The sequence below is a fragment of the Vigna angularis genome, chromosome 4, assembly GCF_016808095.1.
Source record: "Vigna angularis cultivar LongXiaoDou No.4 chromosome 4, ASM1680809v1, whole genome shotgun sequence".
Lineage (NCBI taxonomy): Eukaryota > Viridiplantae > Streptophyta > Magnoliopsida > Fabales > Fabaceae > Vigna > Vigna angularis.
Window position 1 is genome coordinate 36,327,634 of NC_068973.1, and position 14,545 is coordinate 36,342,178.

At 35.8% G+C, this 14,545-nt stretch overlaps 1 protein-coding gene across 2 annotated transcripts; it reads left to right on the forward strand.

The window, feature by feature from the left end:
* Positions 1 to 3,664: 3,664 nt before the first annotated feature.
* On the forward strand, positions 3,665 to 7,262 carry LOC108330787 (phospholipase D alpha 1). Of its 2 annotated transcripts, none has more exons than XM_017565336.2 (5): positions 3,665 to 3,705; positions 3,819 to 3,921; positions 4,331 to 4,411; positions 4,537 to 6,400; positions 6,510 to 7,262. In XM_017565336.2, exons 2-5 carry the CDS (start codon positions 3,826 to 3,828, stop codon positions 6,950 to 6,952), a joined length of 2,484 nt encoding a protein of 827 aa, XP_017420825.1. In that variant the 5' UTR covers positions 3,665 to 3,705; positions 3,819 to 3,825; the 3' UTR covers positions 6,953 to 7,262. The 2 variants fall into 2 exon arrangements, with proteins under 2 accessions (XP_017420825.1, XP_017420826.1); XM_017565337.2 differs by having other exon boundaries at positions 3,683 to 3,705; positions 3,825 to 3,921.
* The last annotated feature ends 7,283 nt before the right edge of the window (positions 7,263 to 14,545 follow it).

Here is a 14,545-nt window from a genome sequence, read left to right on the forward strand (position 1 = left end):
ACTCATTACCACCCGAAAGGTCCTGTTTTGTGACAGCTGAGCCTACACAATCATCTTCTTATGTTGATTGAAAATGCTGAGACAGTTGTTCTCCATTTTCATCACATATCCCTTCTGTAATAGCTGTCCCAAACTCAGTAGATTTGTTTTCAGTCCTGGTACATATAGTACCTCCTCAATTATCACCTCTTTGCCCTCTGCATCTCTCAGAACAACTCTCCCAGACCCTTCTGCAGTCAGACTTCTGTCATCTGCAAACCGGATCTTCCCTTGTACAGCTCCCTGCATCCTCACAAACCAGTCCTTCCTCCCTGTCATATGAGTGGAACAGCCAGAATCCAAGTACCATGTTGTGCTCTCTGGCTGTTCCTCTCCTATGTTGGCCATCAACATCACAACCTCTGAATCTGACTCATCCTCCTAGGCCAGATTAACCCTCTTTTTGGGTTTGTTTTTAGCACCTTTCCCTGTGAGTCTTTACCTTTCTTACTGCCCTTACTCCACTTCTTGAACCCCTTTTTCCCTTTAAACTGAGATCTGGCCTGTAGGGCCTGTTCTTGGCACTGCTTGCGCTTATTGATGCGATACTCATGAGCTTCTAATGAGTGCAGCAGCTCCTCAATCTCCATAGACTCCAGATTACGGGCTTCTTCAATAGCCACTACTACATGATCAAATCTGGGGGTTAGAGTTCTTAGGATTTTGTCAACAATGTACTCATCTGAAATTGCATCCTTGCATGCTCTCATTTTATTCACCAATTCTTGCACTTTATCAAAGTATTCTGCCACAGTTTCACCCTCATCCATGATCAGAATCTCAAACTGCCTCCTCAGTGCCTGTAATTTCACTTTCTTGTTTTTGTCTCCATCACCATACATCTTCACTAGAATGTCCCACACTTTCTTAGCAGTAGTAGCCTTAGAGATCTTGTTAAAGATCTTTGGGCTGACACATTGATACAGCAAAAACCTGGCCTTGTTGTCCAATTTCACCTACAGTTTGTAACTTCTTTTCTCCTCTTCAGTAGCTCTTGCACCCAATTTAGGTAGCCCATCTTCTATCACTTCTGACACATCTTGGAAACCAAAGATGGCTTGCATCTTGATGCGCCAGTCATCAAATAATTTCCCATCAAATACAGGCAGCGGCCCTTGTATTCCTCCAATGCCTGCCATTACTTTCTTGCTAGCTTCTTGCAGTTTCTTTGATTTACCCACACCCAAAGGAACCTTCTTTCTCCACTTCTGGATACACACAATTCCAGTCACCAATCACACACCCACTGTACACGCACAGAACCTATGCTCTGATACCATATTAGTGAGAAGGGCAGAAATGAGAAAACATAAATGAAAGGGGTAAAAGAGAGAAAGCACACGTTCAGATTAGGATTAAGTGATAATCCTACGTAGTAAGAAAGAGAAAGCGAGATTCAGAGTTTGCTAGAGAGAGAGGGAGCATCGAGAATGGAGAAGCTCTGCTAGGGTTTTAACCCTCACTCACAGACCGAGAGATGAAGAAGATGGTAATCAGAGTAGAGAGAAAAATAGAAAGAATGCACACACAAGGTACTGAGTAAGTAATTTGTATATTCTGATTTTTCTGCTTTTATACTAGTTGAGATACACTGAATCTGTTTTCTGTTTTTGTTTATTCTAACAGTTTTGAGACTCTCCCTTCGTAATCAAAGTTCATATAAACTAGACAAATTAAATTAAAGTTGATAACTTGTAGTTGAATCTAATGAAATCCAAGCTCTATAATTATAGAGTATGAATGATCGAGACTGCTCATAAAAGAAACGAGTGATCCATACTCACTATCATGATGAGGATTGAAAGATGAAAATGACATATTAACACAGATTATGTGTATTTTTTTTATTGAGTTTAAATTACGTAAGAAACAATTAAATAATAAATCAATAAAAATATTATATGTATATTTTGTTAAAATGTTTGTATTAAAATATTTTTTTAATAATTTTAATGATAAAATAAAGAAATTAATAAAATAATATGTTAAAAGTTTCATATAAATTTAAGATTACAAATAACTGTAAACAAACTGAGTTTTTGGAGTTGAATTAAAAACTTAAAATTTAATTTTTAACATAACATTAAAGTTATGAATAAGATTTTATCTTAATGAAATTTATTGTTTATTCGACTTATTATATCATTTGTTACGAAAACTGGTTGAGTTTATTGTTTTATGTTATTAAACCACGTATTAATATTTACTTTCATATTTTATATATCAATTTTATGGGTTTGAGTTAAACTTAAAAAATATATATTCTTTTTACAAACAATAAATTAAAATTGACTAATTTAAATAAAATAAGTAAAATTACAGAGCATATTGCTTTAGGAAAATGAAAAATCTCACATGCTTACAATATCGAAATGTACCAAATTTTTATTTCTTGTCATATAGTGTCTCCTTACTAGTTTGGTTAATAAATAATTGTTCTCTTCATCCACTTCTTTTATATCTATAGTTAATAAAACAAATTAACAAATAATACTTTCTATAAAATATGTTATTCAAGTTATTAAAACTCTCAAAGTAATTCCGGTTTCAAGTTATTAACTCAACAAATATATTAAAAAGTATTTCATAATTTTATAATAACAAAAAATCGCAAAAATCAATTCAAAGTAAAGTATTACTTTATTTTATGATAAATTAAAATGAAATCGAAGTGCATTTAGCTTTTATATTTACTTTAGATATATTTTTTTTCAAAATCAGAGTATACTTTTTCATTAAAAAACATAAAATGATTTTTTATTATTTTAGAAATAAATATTAAGAGATCTTTTTCCAATTCAAAGTATAAAATTGTATTTCCTGTACTTATATCCCCACAAATATTATGTCCCGGATTTCTGTGAACAACGGTCATTAGTATTTTTTTTCTTCAAAATATTAAAATATATTTAAATAAAAGATCAAAATAAAATAATTCATATAAGTTAATATAATTAATAAAAAAAATTAACGTGTAATCATTTTAATTTTTTAATAACACGTAAAAAAAACTTGTTTAAGTCTTTAATTAGTAAACTATTTTGTCTTGTTTTAATTTTGCAGGTGTTAGGATTTAAATGCGATTGGTAGTTACATATTAATATATATATATATATATATATATATATATATAATATAAAAATAGACAAATTGAGTTAAATACAGATAGAAAAACAGAATAGATGGTGATGTTATGTTGATGTAAGTTAGAGTTGAAAGTTCAGTTATATTTTTCTTCAAATGTTTCCTATACTCACACATTAACAGTACCTTAATTTTGTGAAAGCCTGTGACTGGACTCATTTGAATTCACTAGAAACAAAATTCCTTATAGCATTGGACCCAAAAACACACAAAAGTCATAGCATCATACAGGAGTCACTGTTGTTACTAGCTTCAAATACTTTTGAACTGCGGAATATGTTTGAAAACAAACATTCTCGTACAATACTCTCTTCCTTGAATGTTAAGGTGAGAACTAATTCCTTAGTTGAGAAATTGCAAAAGAATCTCTATTCTTCAAAGCTATGTCTGTTTGCACAGTATATCTCTTGCTTCAGAATTAAGACACACTATTTATCACATCACATCCATTACTCTTCCTATAAATGCATTACATGAAGAGACCTTCATCATACGGACTGTACCATCGTCCACATTTTCCATGTAAGCAACAACTTCAATTTTTGCATTGATTTTAGCTATTTTATAAAATCTGTAACATGCATATGCATGTGTTGTTGTTGCGAAAAGTAAAAGCTAAATATCTTTCTCTTTAGTTGCAGAATGTCGCGTTTGCTGCATGGGACTCTCAATGTGACCATATACGAGGTTGATACACTGCCAACTCTTAACGACTGCGATTTCAATCTCTGCTGCAAGGTTCGTGCCTTAACCCAAATTCTCCTGTTCTGTTCTTTCGTCAATGTAGTCACAATACATATCGTTTTCCTACTTTTTTCTCGAGTACACAATAAAAATTTGATATTTTCCTTTCTCTTCATTTACACCACTTAAACAATTTAACCCAGAAGAAAAAAAGGTAAACTAACAGTGTGTTAGTACATACGATAGGACTGTTCAATTTATTTAGAGAATGTAGATGAAATAAAGCTTCTTTAACAGTAAGCTTTGACTTTTACGCGCACAGATATATGATATTCGTAAAGAATTTGTCACCATAATATGAACTACTTTTTGTATGTGTCAAATATAAAGTGTAGTATATAAGGATTATGTCAAGTTTTACTTCTCGTTTTTTGTTCATGTCTGGTTTCAATATTGTAAACAGGGTACAAATCGAAGCGTGAGGAAGAGATTCCTTTCCCAACTTAAGAGTTGTCTGTTCTGTCAATGCCAGGGCCAGCCCGGGGTACCTTAATTTTGGAGACACTTTTTTTTTTTATTTTTTATGCTTTTTTGACATTTAATTTTAAGCATGGAGCTTAAATTTCCTTCTGATTAGTGTAATTCTTTACGTATAATAACGTTTCGCAGTCTACCCAAACGGGTCTGTATGCAACAATTGATTTAGATAAGGCGAGAGTTGGAAGGACTAAAGTGATAAATGATGAACCCTCTAACCCCAGGTGGAATGAGACCTTTCGCATATACTGTGCCCATTTGATCTCCCATGTTATATTCACTGTCAAACAAAAAGACCCCATTGATGCAACTCTAATTGGAAGAGCTTATGTCCCAGTTGAGCAAGTCGTGAACGGTAACATAGTGGACACATGGGTCCCAATACTAGACGAGGATCGTAACCCCATTCCAAGTGACTCTAAAATCCATGTCACAATGAAATTCTCTAATGTTTTGAATGACATAAACTGGACTGGAGGAATAAGAATTCCGAGTTTTCAAGGAGTTCCCCACACTTTCTTCGGTCAAAGAACTGGTTGCAACGTTACTTTGTACCAAGATGTCCATGTTTCGGATGGTTTTCAGCCGTTGATTCCCTTGTCGGGAAGAAGGAATTATGAGTTTAGGAAATGCTGGGAGGATATTTACAGTGCCATTGTGGAGGCTAGGTACTTTATTTATATAACTGGCTGGTCTGTGTACACTGAAATAACCTTGATTAGGAACCCCATGCAGCCCAAGAGAATCACCCTTGGGGAACTTCTCAAGAGGAAAGCTGAGGAAGGTGTTAAGGTTCTTATGCTTGTTTGGGATGATAGAACATCTGTGCCAGACTTCAAGAAAGATGGCTTGATGGCAACCCATGATCAAGAAACTGCTGCTTACTTCAAAGACACAAAGGTGAATTGTGTTTTGTGTCCGCGGAACCCAGATGTTGGAAGAAGCATTGTGCAAGGTTTGGAAACTTCAACAATGTTCACTCATCACCAGAAGAGTGTAGTTGTTGATAGCCAATTTGTTGGTGCTGCGGTGGGACAACGACAAAAGAGAACGATAACAAGTTTTGTAGGTGGCATTGATCTTTGCGATGGGAGATACGATACTCAGGAACATCCTCTATTTTCAACTTTGGACACAGTGCATAAAGATGACTTCCATCAGCCAAATTTCCCAGGTGCTTCCATCAAGAAAGGTGGTCCAAGAGAGCCATGGCATGATATTCACTGCAAGTTAGAAGGGAGTGTTGCTTGGGATGTTTTGTTCAATTTTCAACAAAGGTGGGAGAAGCAGGTTGGGAATCAGTTCCTATTCCCTTCGAGCATGCTTAACGAATACTTTGTCCCTCGATCCACTGCGGCAACGACAAATGATAATGACACATGGAATGTTCAGTTGTTCAGATCCATTGATGGTGGTGCAGCTTCTGGCTTCTCCCCAGACCCAAAAGTTGCAGCTGAATCCGGCCTTGTTAGTGTGAACAACAACATCATTGATAGAAGTATTCAAGATGCATATATAAATGCTATTCGAAGAGCCCAAAACTTCATCTACATTGAAAACCAATATTTCCTTGGGAGTTCATATGCCTGGCAAGCATCTGATATAGTAGTTGAGGATATTGGTGCATTGCATCTTATACCAAAGGAGCTGTCATTGAAGATTGTTAGCAAGATTGAAGCAGGGGAAAGATTTTCTGTGTATGTTGTCATACCAATGTGGCCAGAAGGCATACCTGAGAGTGATTCAGTTCAAGCAATACTAGACTGGCAAAGGAGGACAATGGAGATGATGTATGCTGATATAGCTCAAGCCATTCAAAGAACTGGAATTGAAGCTCACCCAAGAGACTACTTGACCTTTTTCTGCCTTGGAAACCGTGAGGGTCAGAAATATAGCGAGTACACTCCTACTGAGGCACCAGAACCGGACACTGATTACAGCAGAGCACAAAAGTCTAGGCGATTCATGATCTATGTTCATGCCAAGATGATGATAGGTAAGGGATCCAACCCAAGAACGCTTGTTTATATGTTAAATTTTTTAGAACTTTTATACTTGGTCGTGACATGAGATTAACAAGCTGTGGTGATTCTTGCTTCCTTCAGTTGATGATGAATACATAATCATTGGTTCTGCGAACATAAACCAAAGATCAATGGATGGAGGAAGAGACAGTGAGATCGCGATGGGTGCATTCCAGCCACGGCATTTAGCGTGTAATGGGCCACCCAGAGGACAGATATATGGATTTCGACGTGCACTGTGGTATGAACACCTCGGAGATGTTAATGATAGTAGCATTTTCGACGATCCTGAAAGCGAAGAATGCACGAAGCTTGTGAATCATCTTGCTGAAACCAACTGGGCTCTGTACTCTGAGCAAACTTTTTATGAGAATACAGAATTTCACCACCTCATGCGTTATCCCATAGAAGTAACCAACCATGGAGCCATAACGAACCTTCCAGGGCTTCAATATTTTCCTGACACTAAGGCTCGGATTTTGGGTGCCAAATCAGAGTATCTTCCTCCAATTCTCACCACTTAGCTCATAAACCATATGTAATTACTTGTTGGGAAGACGGTGTCGAAGAATTGAATGTATGTTCATGTAAATGTTTGTTCTTACCATTTCTATCATAATAAATGTAACTTGTTTCTAAGCACGACTCTTTCTTCATAATACAAGTTAGATTTAAAATGAGTCTTTGGGGAGGCAGGGAGATGAGTAGGAAATACATGGAGAGCACTCTTTGACTCTGCAAAGGTTAAATTACTTGCAATGGCAAGAGGGGTCCACCTTATGTGATAAATGCTTGGGAATGAGTTCAAATGTTACTTGTTAATTTTGTAGTTGACCCACAAGTTCTGTCTCTCTCTTTCAAATCCTTCAAAACAACCTTATCTTAGTGGAGGAAGTTCGAACCACAATCTCTCCCACCATTCATTCTACTTTTATCACTAAATCAACCTTATAGTTTCTACATCAACTATTAATAGTAAGCAAAATTTGGAGAGACATGTGGCTACAATAATCAGGAAAGTTTGGAAACATAGAAATATGATAATCTTTAAGAAGGGAAAGGGAGATCCAAAGGAAATTTTTGGTCTAGCTCAAATTACGACATGGTCTTGGATTAAACATGAAATTCCTATTGTCAATTTCTCTAATAGTGATAGGTATTTTTACCTTGTTTTGTGTTTAAAATCTTTGAAAACTGGTAGCTTTGTATTGTTTCAAGTGTTTAAGTGGCTAGGTTATGCTTTAGTTATACAACGGACCAAGCATGATACATGGACAATGTGAAAACCATATTTTAAAACCCTTAAATGAATTCAAAGGGAATAAGGACGTAGTGACGATCTTTTGGATATGTTGAACTCATTTCTTCATTTATAATATAGTTTTATCATTTGTGTACTTTGGATATGTGTGTGGTTATGTACTATATTCAGGGTAGACAATGAATTGTAATTTCTTTGAAGGTGGTGATGTTAGCCCTTTTCCACTTATCTTTCTGTATCCAGGATGGACAATGATTTAATAATCTTGTTCAATTTTTTGTTAAGCACTCATTATTAACAAACTTGTACTATATTCCTTTGTAACAAACTTGCAATCTCCGCACCACTCTGCCGCACCACTCCGCACCACTCTGCCGCACCACTCCTTTTCTTTTGCTTTTGTTATTTTGTCTTTTATGCTATTAGTATTCTAGAATAGAAGGAAATATTGTATATAAATATTGGATGACCTATTACTGAGATAATTTGATCATTCCCAAACACTTTCACCTTTTTATCATCTTTCGTTTTATGGTATCAGAGCTCCCTCCTGGAGCTCTGCTTATTCCTTCGAAATGTCTTCTACTCCTCCTCCTAGTCCAAAGAACTCCGATAATGAAGGTCCTAAAACAGAAAATCGTGGTCATGAAGCCACTGATCCCACCATGAACCCATCAAGTCCCTTCTTCATCCACCCTAGTGAAGGACCTTCCTCTGTCTCCATAACCCCTGTCCTTGATGGCACAAACTATCAGTCCTGGTCTCGTGCCATTAGAATGGCTTTAATCTCAAAAAACAAGATGGCTTTCTTGTTAGGCACCATCCCCGTCCCTAAGGTTGAAGAACCCCTTTATTCTGCTTGGGAAAGGTGCAATACCCTTGTCATGTCTTGGTTACTCAACTCGATTACTCCCTCCATTGCCCAAAGCGTTATTTTCCTCGAATGTGCCATAGACATTTGGAATGACCTTCGCGAACGTTTTTTGCAAGGTGATCTTCTCAGAATCGCAGCGCTCCAGGAAGAAATTTATGGTCTTTCTCAAGGAACTCGTTCTGTCTTTGAGTTCTTCACTGCACTAAAGACCCTCTGGGAAGAACTCGATAACTACAGGCCCTTTTCTTCTTGCTCGTGTTTTGCCAAAACTTACCACCAACAGGATTTCATAATCCGATTCCTCAAAGGTTTGGACGAACGCTTCTCTGTTGTGCGTTCACAAATCCTTTTGATGGATCCTCTCCCCTCTATCAACCGTGTCTTCTCCAGGGTTGTCCAGCAGGAACGACAACTCGTTTCGCCTTCGCTTACTGAACCTAACACCTTTGTGAATGCAGCAAATCACTCTTTCTCCGACAAAGGGCGTGGCTCTGGTCCTTCTCCCATTGTCAAAGGAGCCTCCAACAAGAAATGCTCCTATTGTCACCGTCCTGGACACACTATTGACGTATGTTGGGGAAAACATGGTTATCCCCCTGGTCATCCTCGATACCCAGGGAGGCCGAAGTTCAATCGCGATGCTTCTGGCTCTTCCTCCATTAACAGTGTTGTTGTGATCGAACCCACCGAAGGAGGCAACGGTTCAGAGAAGGAGGGAGGCCCCATCACTTTGACCCATGCCCAATATCAAACCCTAATGTCTTTGCTCCAACCCCAGCAACAAAAGAATGCTTCTGATGTAACAGGGCCTAATTCTCTCGTTCAGCCCAATAGAGTGAATCTCATCCACGCTCCAAATCCTGAGTCCAGTGGTATATCCTTTGTTTTTTGCACTAACCCACACCACACCTCCTCCGCCACTCACAATGTCCCCTGGATCATAGATTCGGGAGCCACATATCATGTTGCATCTTCTCTAAATTGCTTTTCAAATTATTCTAACATTAAACCAATACAAATAAGTTTACCTGATAAGTCAATTGTTATATCCCATATATCTGGAACAGTAATTTTTTCTCCAGAATTTATTATTCACAATGTTTTGTTTGTTCCGGACTTTCATTTTAATCTTTTATCCATATCCAAACTCATACTGACTCATAAATATATCCTTATCTTCCATGATATTTTTTGCACTATCCAGGACAAGCGTACGTTGGGGATGATTGGTTTGGCTAATCTTCAACAAGGTCTCTATCATTTGCAAGTCAACAGAGAAGCCAAGGTTCTATCACCAAACCAACCTTCCATTAATGAAAGTGCTACCAATACCATCTCCAACTCCAACCTTTGGCATTATAGATTAGGACATCTCTCAGGAAACAGATTAAATATGTTATGTGAACAATTTCCTTTTATTCCAAAACATATTAATGAAAATTGTGACATTTGTCATTTTTCAAAACAAAGAAAATTGCCTTATTGCCTTAGTGATAGTAGAGCTTCAAAAAAATTTGATTTGGTGCACATGGACATTTGGGGACCTTTTTCTAAGGCCTCAATTCATGGTGAAAAATATTTTTTAACTATCTTGGATGATTTTAGTAGATATACTTGGATTGTCTTATTGAAATCTAAATCCGAAGTAAAAATATATGTTCAAAATTTCATTTCTCTAATTGAAAATCAATTTGATTCCAGAATAAAATGTATTCGGACGGATAATGGTCCATAATTTTTTCTTAAAGATTTTTTTGCTTCAAAAGGGATTATATATCACACCAGTTGTGTTTATACCCCTCAACAAAACGGGCGGGTTGAGAGAAAACACCAACATATTCTTAATGTGGCACGTGCTCTCATGTTTCAATCTCAACTGCCCAAACATCTTTGGTCTTATGCAATAAAACATGCAGTTTATCTTATTAACCGTATCCCTTCTCTAGTTACAAAGAAACATACTCCTTACGAACTTTTACATAACCAAAAACCTGATTTTTCCATGCTTAGAGTTTTTGGTTCTTTATGTTATGCTTCAACCACTGGACCCAAACAGAAATTTGATCCTAGGTCTAGAGAAGGAGTTTTTCTCGGCTATCAATTTGGCACAAAAGGCTATATTATTTTAGACTTATAAAATAAAGACATATTTGTCTCTAGAGATGTTGTTTTCTATGAGTCCCACTTTCCTTTTACTGACAAACACGAAGCCCAAGAAAAAGGAAAAGAAAAATTATTTCCTCCACATATCAAAACCTTTCATGACTTTGATCCCCTCCATTTTACACCTCAGGACCCACTTCCATCACACACTTCCATTTCACCTCAAACCTTACCTTTTCCAACAACTTCACCCTCTCCACAAATTTCACCGTCAACTTCTCCATCCCAGTCAATCTCACCACATATCTCTTCATCACCTCATCCAAACCCTATTCCTTTCATACCAAGACGAACCACTCGTGGCTCTAAACCTAATGTTCGACTTGCGGATTTTGTTTGCTACAACATAGAGACCAAATCAAATCAATCATCATCAACGTGCAGGTATCCTATTCAATCTGTTCTTTCTTCCATTACTGAGTCTGAGCGTCATTATGTCATGAACCTTATTTCTGAGATTGAGCCCCGAAGCTATCAAGAAGCAATTTTGAAGCCGTGTTGGAAAGATGCCATGAAGGATGAAATTGAGGCTTTAAAGCTAAACAAAACTTGGGAGATTGTGGAAACTCCTAAGAATGTCAAGCCCATAGGATGTATATGGGTTTACAAAATCAAAAGAAAACCAGATGGGAGTGTGGAACGATATAAGGCGAGGCTTGTTGCAAAAGGATTCTCCCAAGTTGAAGGGATAGACTTCTTTGAAACCTTTTCTCCAGTGGTTAAAATGACTACCATACGAGTTATCCTTGCCCTAGCTTCCATAAATAATTGGTGTTTTCAGCAATTGGATGTTAGTAATGCATTTCTACACGGTGACTTGTCCGAGGAAGTTTACATGACGCTTCCTCAAGGTCTATATGGGTATGAATCCTCACAGTGTTGCAAGCTCAAAAAATCTCTCTATGGGCTAAAACAAGCAAGTCGAAAATGGTATGAGAAACTTTCTAACCTTCTTCTCTCATCTGGTTATTCTCAATCACATGCTGATCACAGCTTGTTTATCAAGCATGAAAAAGGGAAATTTACTGGTTTATTGATATACGTTGATGATATTGTTTTAACTGGCAACTCTCCCATTGAAATAACAAAGCTCAAGCATATACTTCAATCTACTTTTCGAATTAAAGATTTGGGAGAACTCAAATTTTTTCTTGGGTTAGAAGTAAGTAGGTCTGATGATGGCATCTTTGTATCTCAACGGAAATACTGCCTTGAGTTGCTTTCAGATTCAGGATTATTGGGTTGTAAACCGAGTTCCACTCCTATGGATAGCTCTCTTCGCTTAAAACAAGCTAATTCAAGTGAAATACTTGATGATCCCCTATCCTATAGGCGACTCATTGGTCGTTTGATTTATCTCACAACGACTCATCCAGACATCGTCTTTGCGACTCAGCAATTAAGTCAGTTCATGGAAAATCCTGCAACGTCTCATTTAGGTGCTGCAAACAGAGTTCTTAAATACTTGAAAGGTTGTCCAAACAAGGGGCTCTACTTCAAACGGAATTCTCCTATCCACCTAATTGGGTTTAGTGATGTCGATTGGGCAACTTGCGTCTCCACACGCCGATCAGTCACAGGTTATTGTTTCTTCATAGGGAACTCTTTAATTTCTTGGAAAACCAAAAAACAGAATATTGTGTCTCGTTCTTCCTCCGAAGCAGAATATAGAGCACTTGCTACTAGTACCTGTGAGTTGCAATGGTTAACTTACCTTCTCAATGATCTCAAAATTCAGTGTTCTAAGTCCGCAGCACTTTATTGTGATAATCAAAGTGCTTTACACATTGCTGCAAATCCAGTCTTTCATGAAAGAACAAAACACTTGGAGATAGATTGCCATTTGGTTCGAGAAAAAGCACAAGCAGGATTAATGAAGCTCCTTCCTGTTCCATCATCTCGACAACTTGCTGATATCTTCACCAAAGCTCTTCCTCCTCAGCCATTCCATGCAAACTTGTCCAAGCTAGAGATGGTTGACACCCCTCTCCAGCTTGCGGGAGGCTAACAAACTTGTACTATATTCCTTTGTAACAAACTTGCAATCTCCGCACCACTCTGCCGCACCACTCCGCACCACTCTGCCGCACCACTCCGCACCACTCTGCCGCACCACTCCTTTTCTTTTGCTTTTGTTATTTTGTCTTTTATGCTATTAGTATTCTAGAATAGAAGGAAATATTGTATATAAATATTGGATGACCTATTACTGAGATAATTTGATCATTCCCAAACACTTTCACCTTTTTATCATCTTTCGTTTTAATGATGTTAGCCCTTTTGCACTGAGAATGCAACAAAAGACATGGAGATTCCATAGTATTCGAAAAAAAGATGTCGCTCGATTGAAGATTGAAGAGAGAATTAGTTCAATTAGAAACATATTTTAAGCGGCATTCAATATACGAAGGACTTACTGTAATAATGATTGATCAACAAGAAAAATATACGATTCCTCGTGTATAATTTTGAAAATTTCAACAATTTGTTTAAGTATAATTTTCAAAATTTCAACAATTTGTTTAATTGATATAAACAGTAATCCGGACCTTGTTGATATTTCAATTCCATCTAATAATGATGGTATAACCTCAATTCGATTAATTCTTAACAAATTAGCTTTTACAATTCCTAAAGTCAGTGTAAATATATACAAAATTCTTGATTAATAATAAGATAAAAAATTCTTGACTAACTATCATATTTTTTTTAAAGGATTAAAACACTTCACAAATACTTTACTATATTAATTAATTAATCTTTTGCTTTTAAAAAAAGTAACTCGTATTGATAAGTAGATAGTTTAATTAATTGTTAATATATTTAACATTTTTATATGGAGATATTAAATTAAAAAAATTAAAACTAAAGGTTTTAATGATAAAAATATCTCAAAAATTATAAAAGTTGAAATAAATTGTTCTCATATAAAGAAAATAGTGAAGGGAACACTGACTTGAACATGTTTAAACAAAGCTTCAAATTTCTCCGTAAATACTGTTGTTAGGAGATAAAGATAAATATTAAAAAAAATCACGTCTAATTTTAGTTTGCGAAGACATTTTTATTTTAATTTTACAAGTATTTACCAGAACAAAATGTAATAAGTATTGTGAAATTAAATATAATATATAGAAAGTTAGAGTGGAACCATGCTCATGAATGAATGTGGAGTATTGTTCTAAAGGAAATGAAGAATCTCACTTGCATAACTTCATTTTCCTTCACAAATTAAAAAATGTGTTCTCGCTGAGATAGCTTTGCAAGTTGAGTGCCCATGGTGAGATATAGGTAGACGCATTCAACACACTTACTATTCAATCTAATTAAAAAAATTGGGTAGGGTTGGAGCTAATTATTGAATTTATGTTATTATATCTTATCCAATTCAATTATTGAGATGGATTGGATTAGATTAATTGAGTGAAATTTTTTTATTAAAATTTTAAATTTGAAGTTGTTTTTTAGATTTTTAAAATGATTTATTTAAAAGTAAATTATATTATTATAATATTTGAATAATTTAATATTTAAAATATATATTTAGTTAATGAAAGAAGGAAATAAATAGAATAATATTTATATTATTATTATTTAATCATTTTTATCAGGCTGAGTTGGATTTCATGTTAAGTGAATATAACTCACCCCTAATGGTAGTAGATTAAGTTAGATTGAATTATATTAGACTATATTTAACCTAATCATAAAACAAACCCATTTGGTTTGGATTGAGAGAGATTTAATGAATGTGTTACCCAAAAAAATAACGAGGGTGAGGTTTTGTTAGATACTTCCTAATTTTAATTTGTGTAGACA

Bases quoted from the DNA above. Each gene is read 5' to 3' on its own strand.
- LOC108330787 (XM_017565336.2), top strand. From the start codon at position 3,826: ATGTCGCGTTTGCTGCATGGGACTCTCAATGTGACCATATACGAGGTT. The intron at 3,922-4,330 runs GTTCGTGCCTTA...TATTGTAAACAG, and splicing joins ATTTCAATCTCTGCTGCAAG to GGTACAAATCGAAGCGTGAG. The intron at 6,401-6,509 runs GTAAGGGATCCA...TGCTTCCTTCAG, and splicing joins TCATGCCAAGATGATGATAG to TTGATGATGAATACATAATC.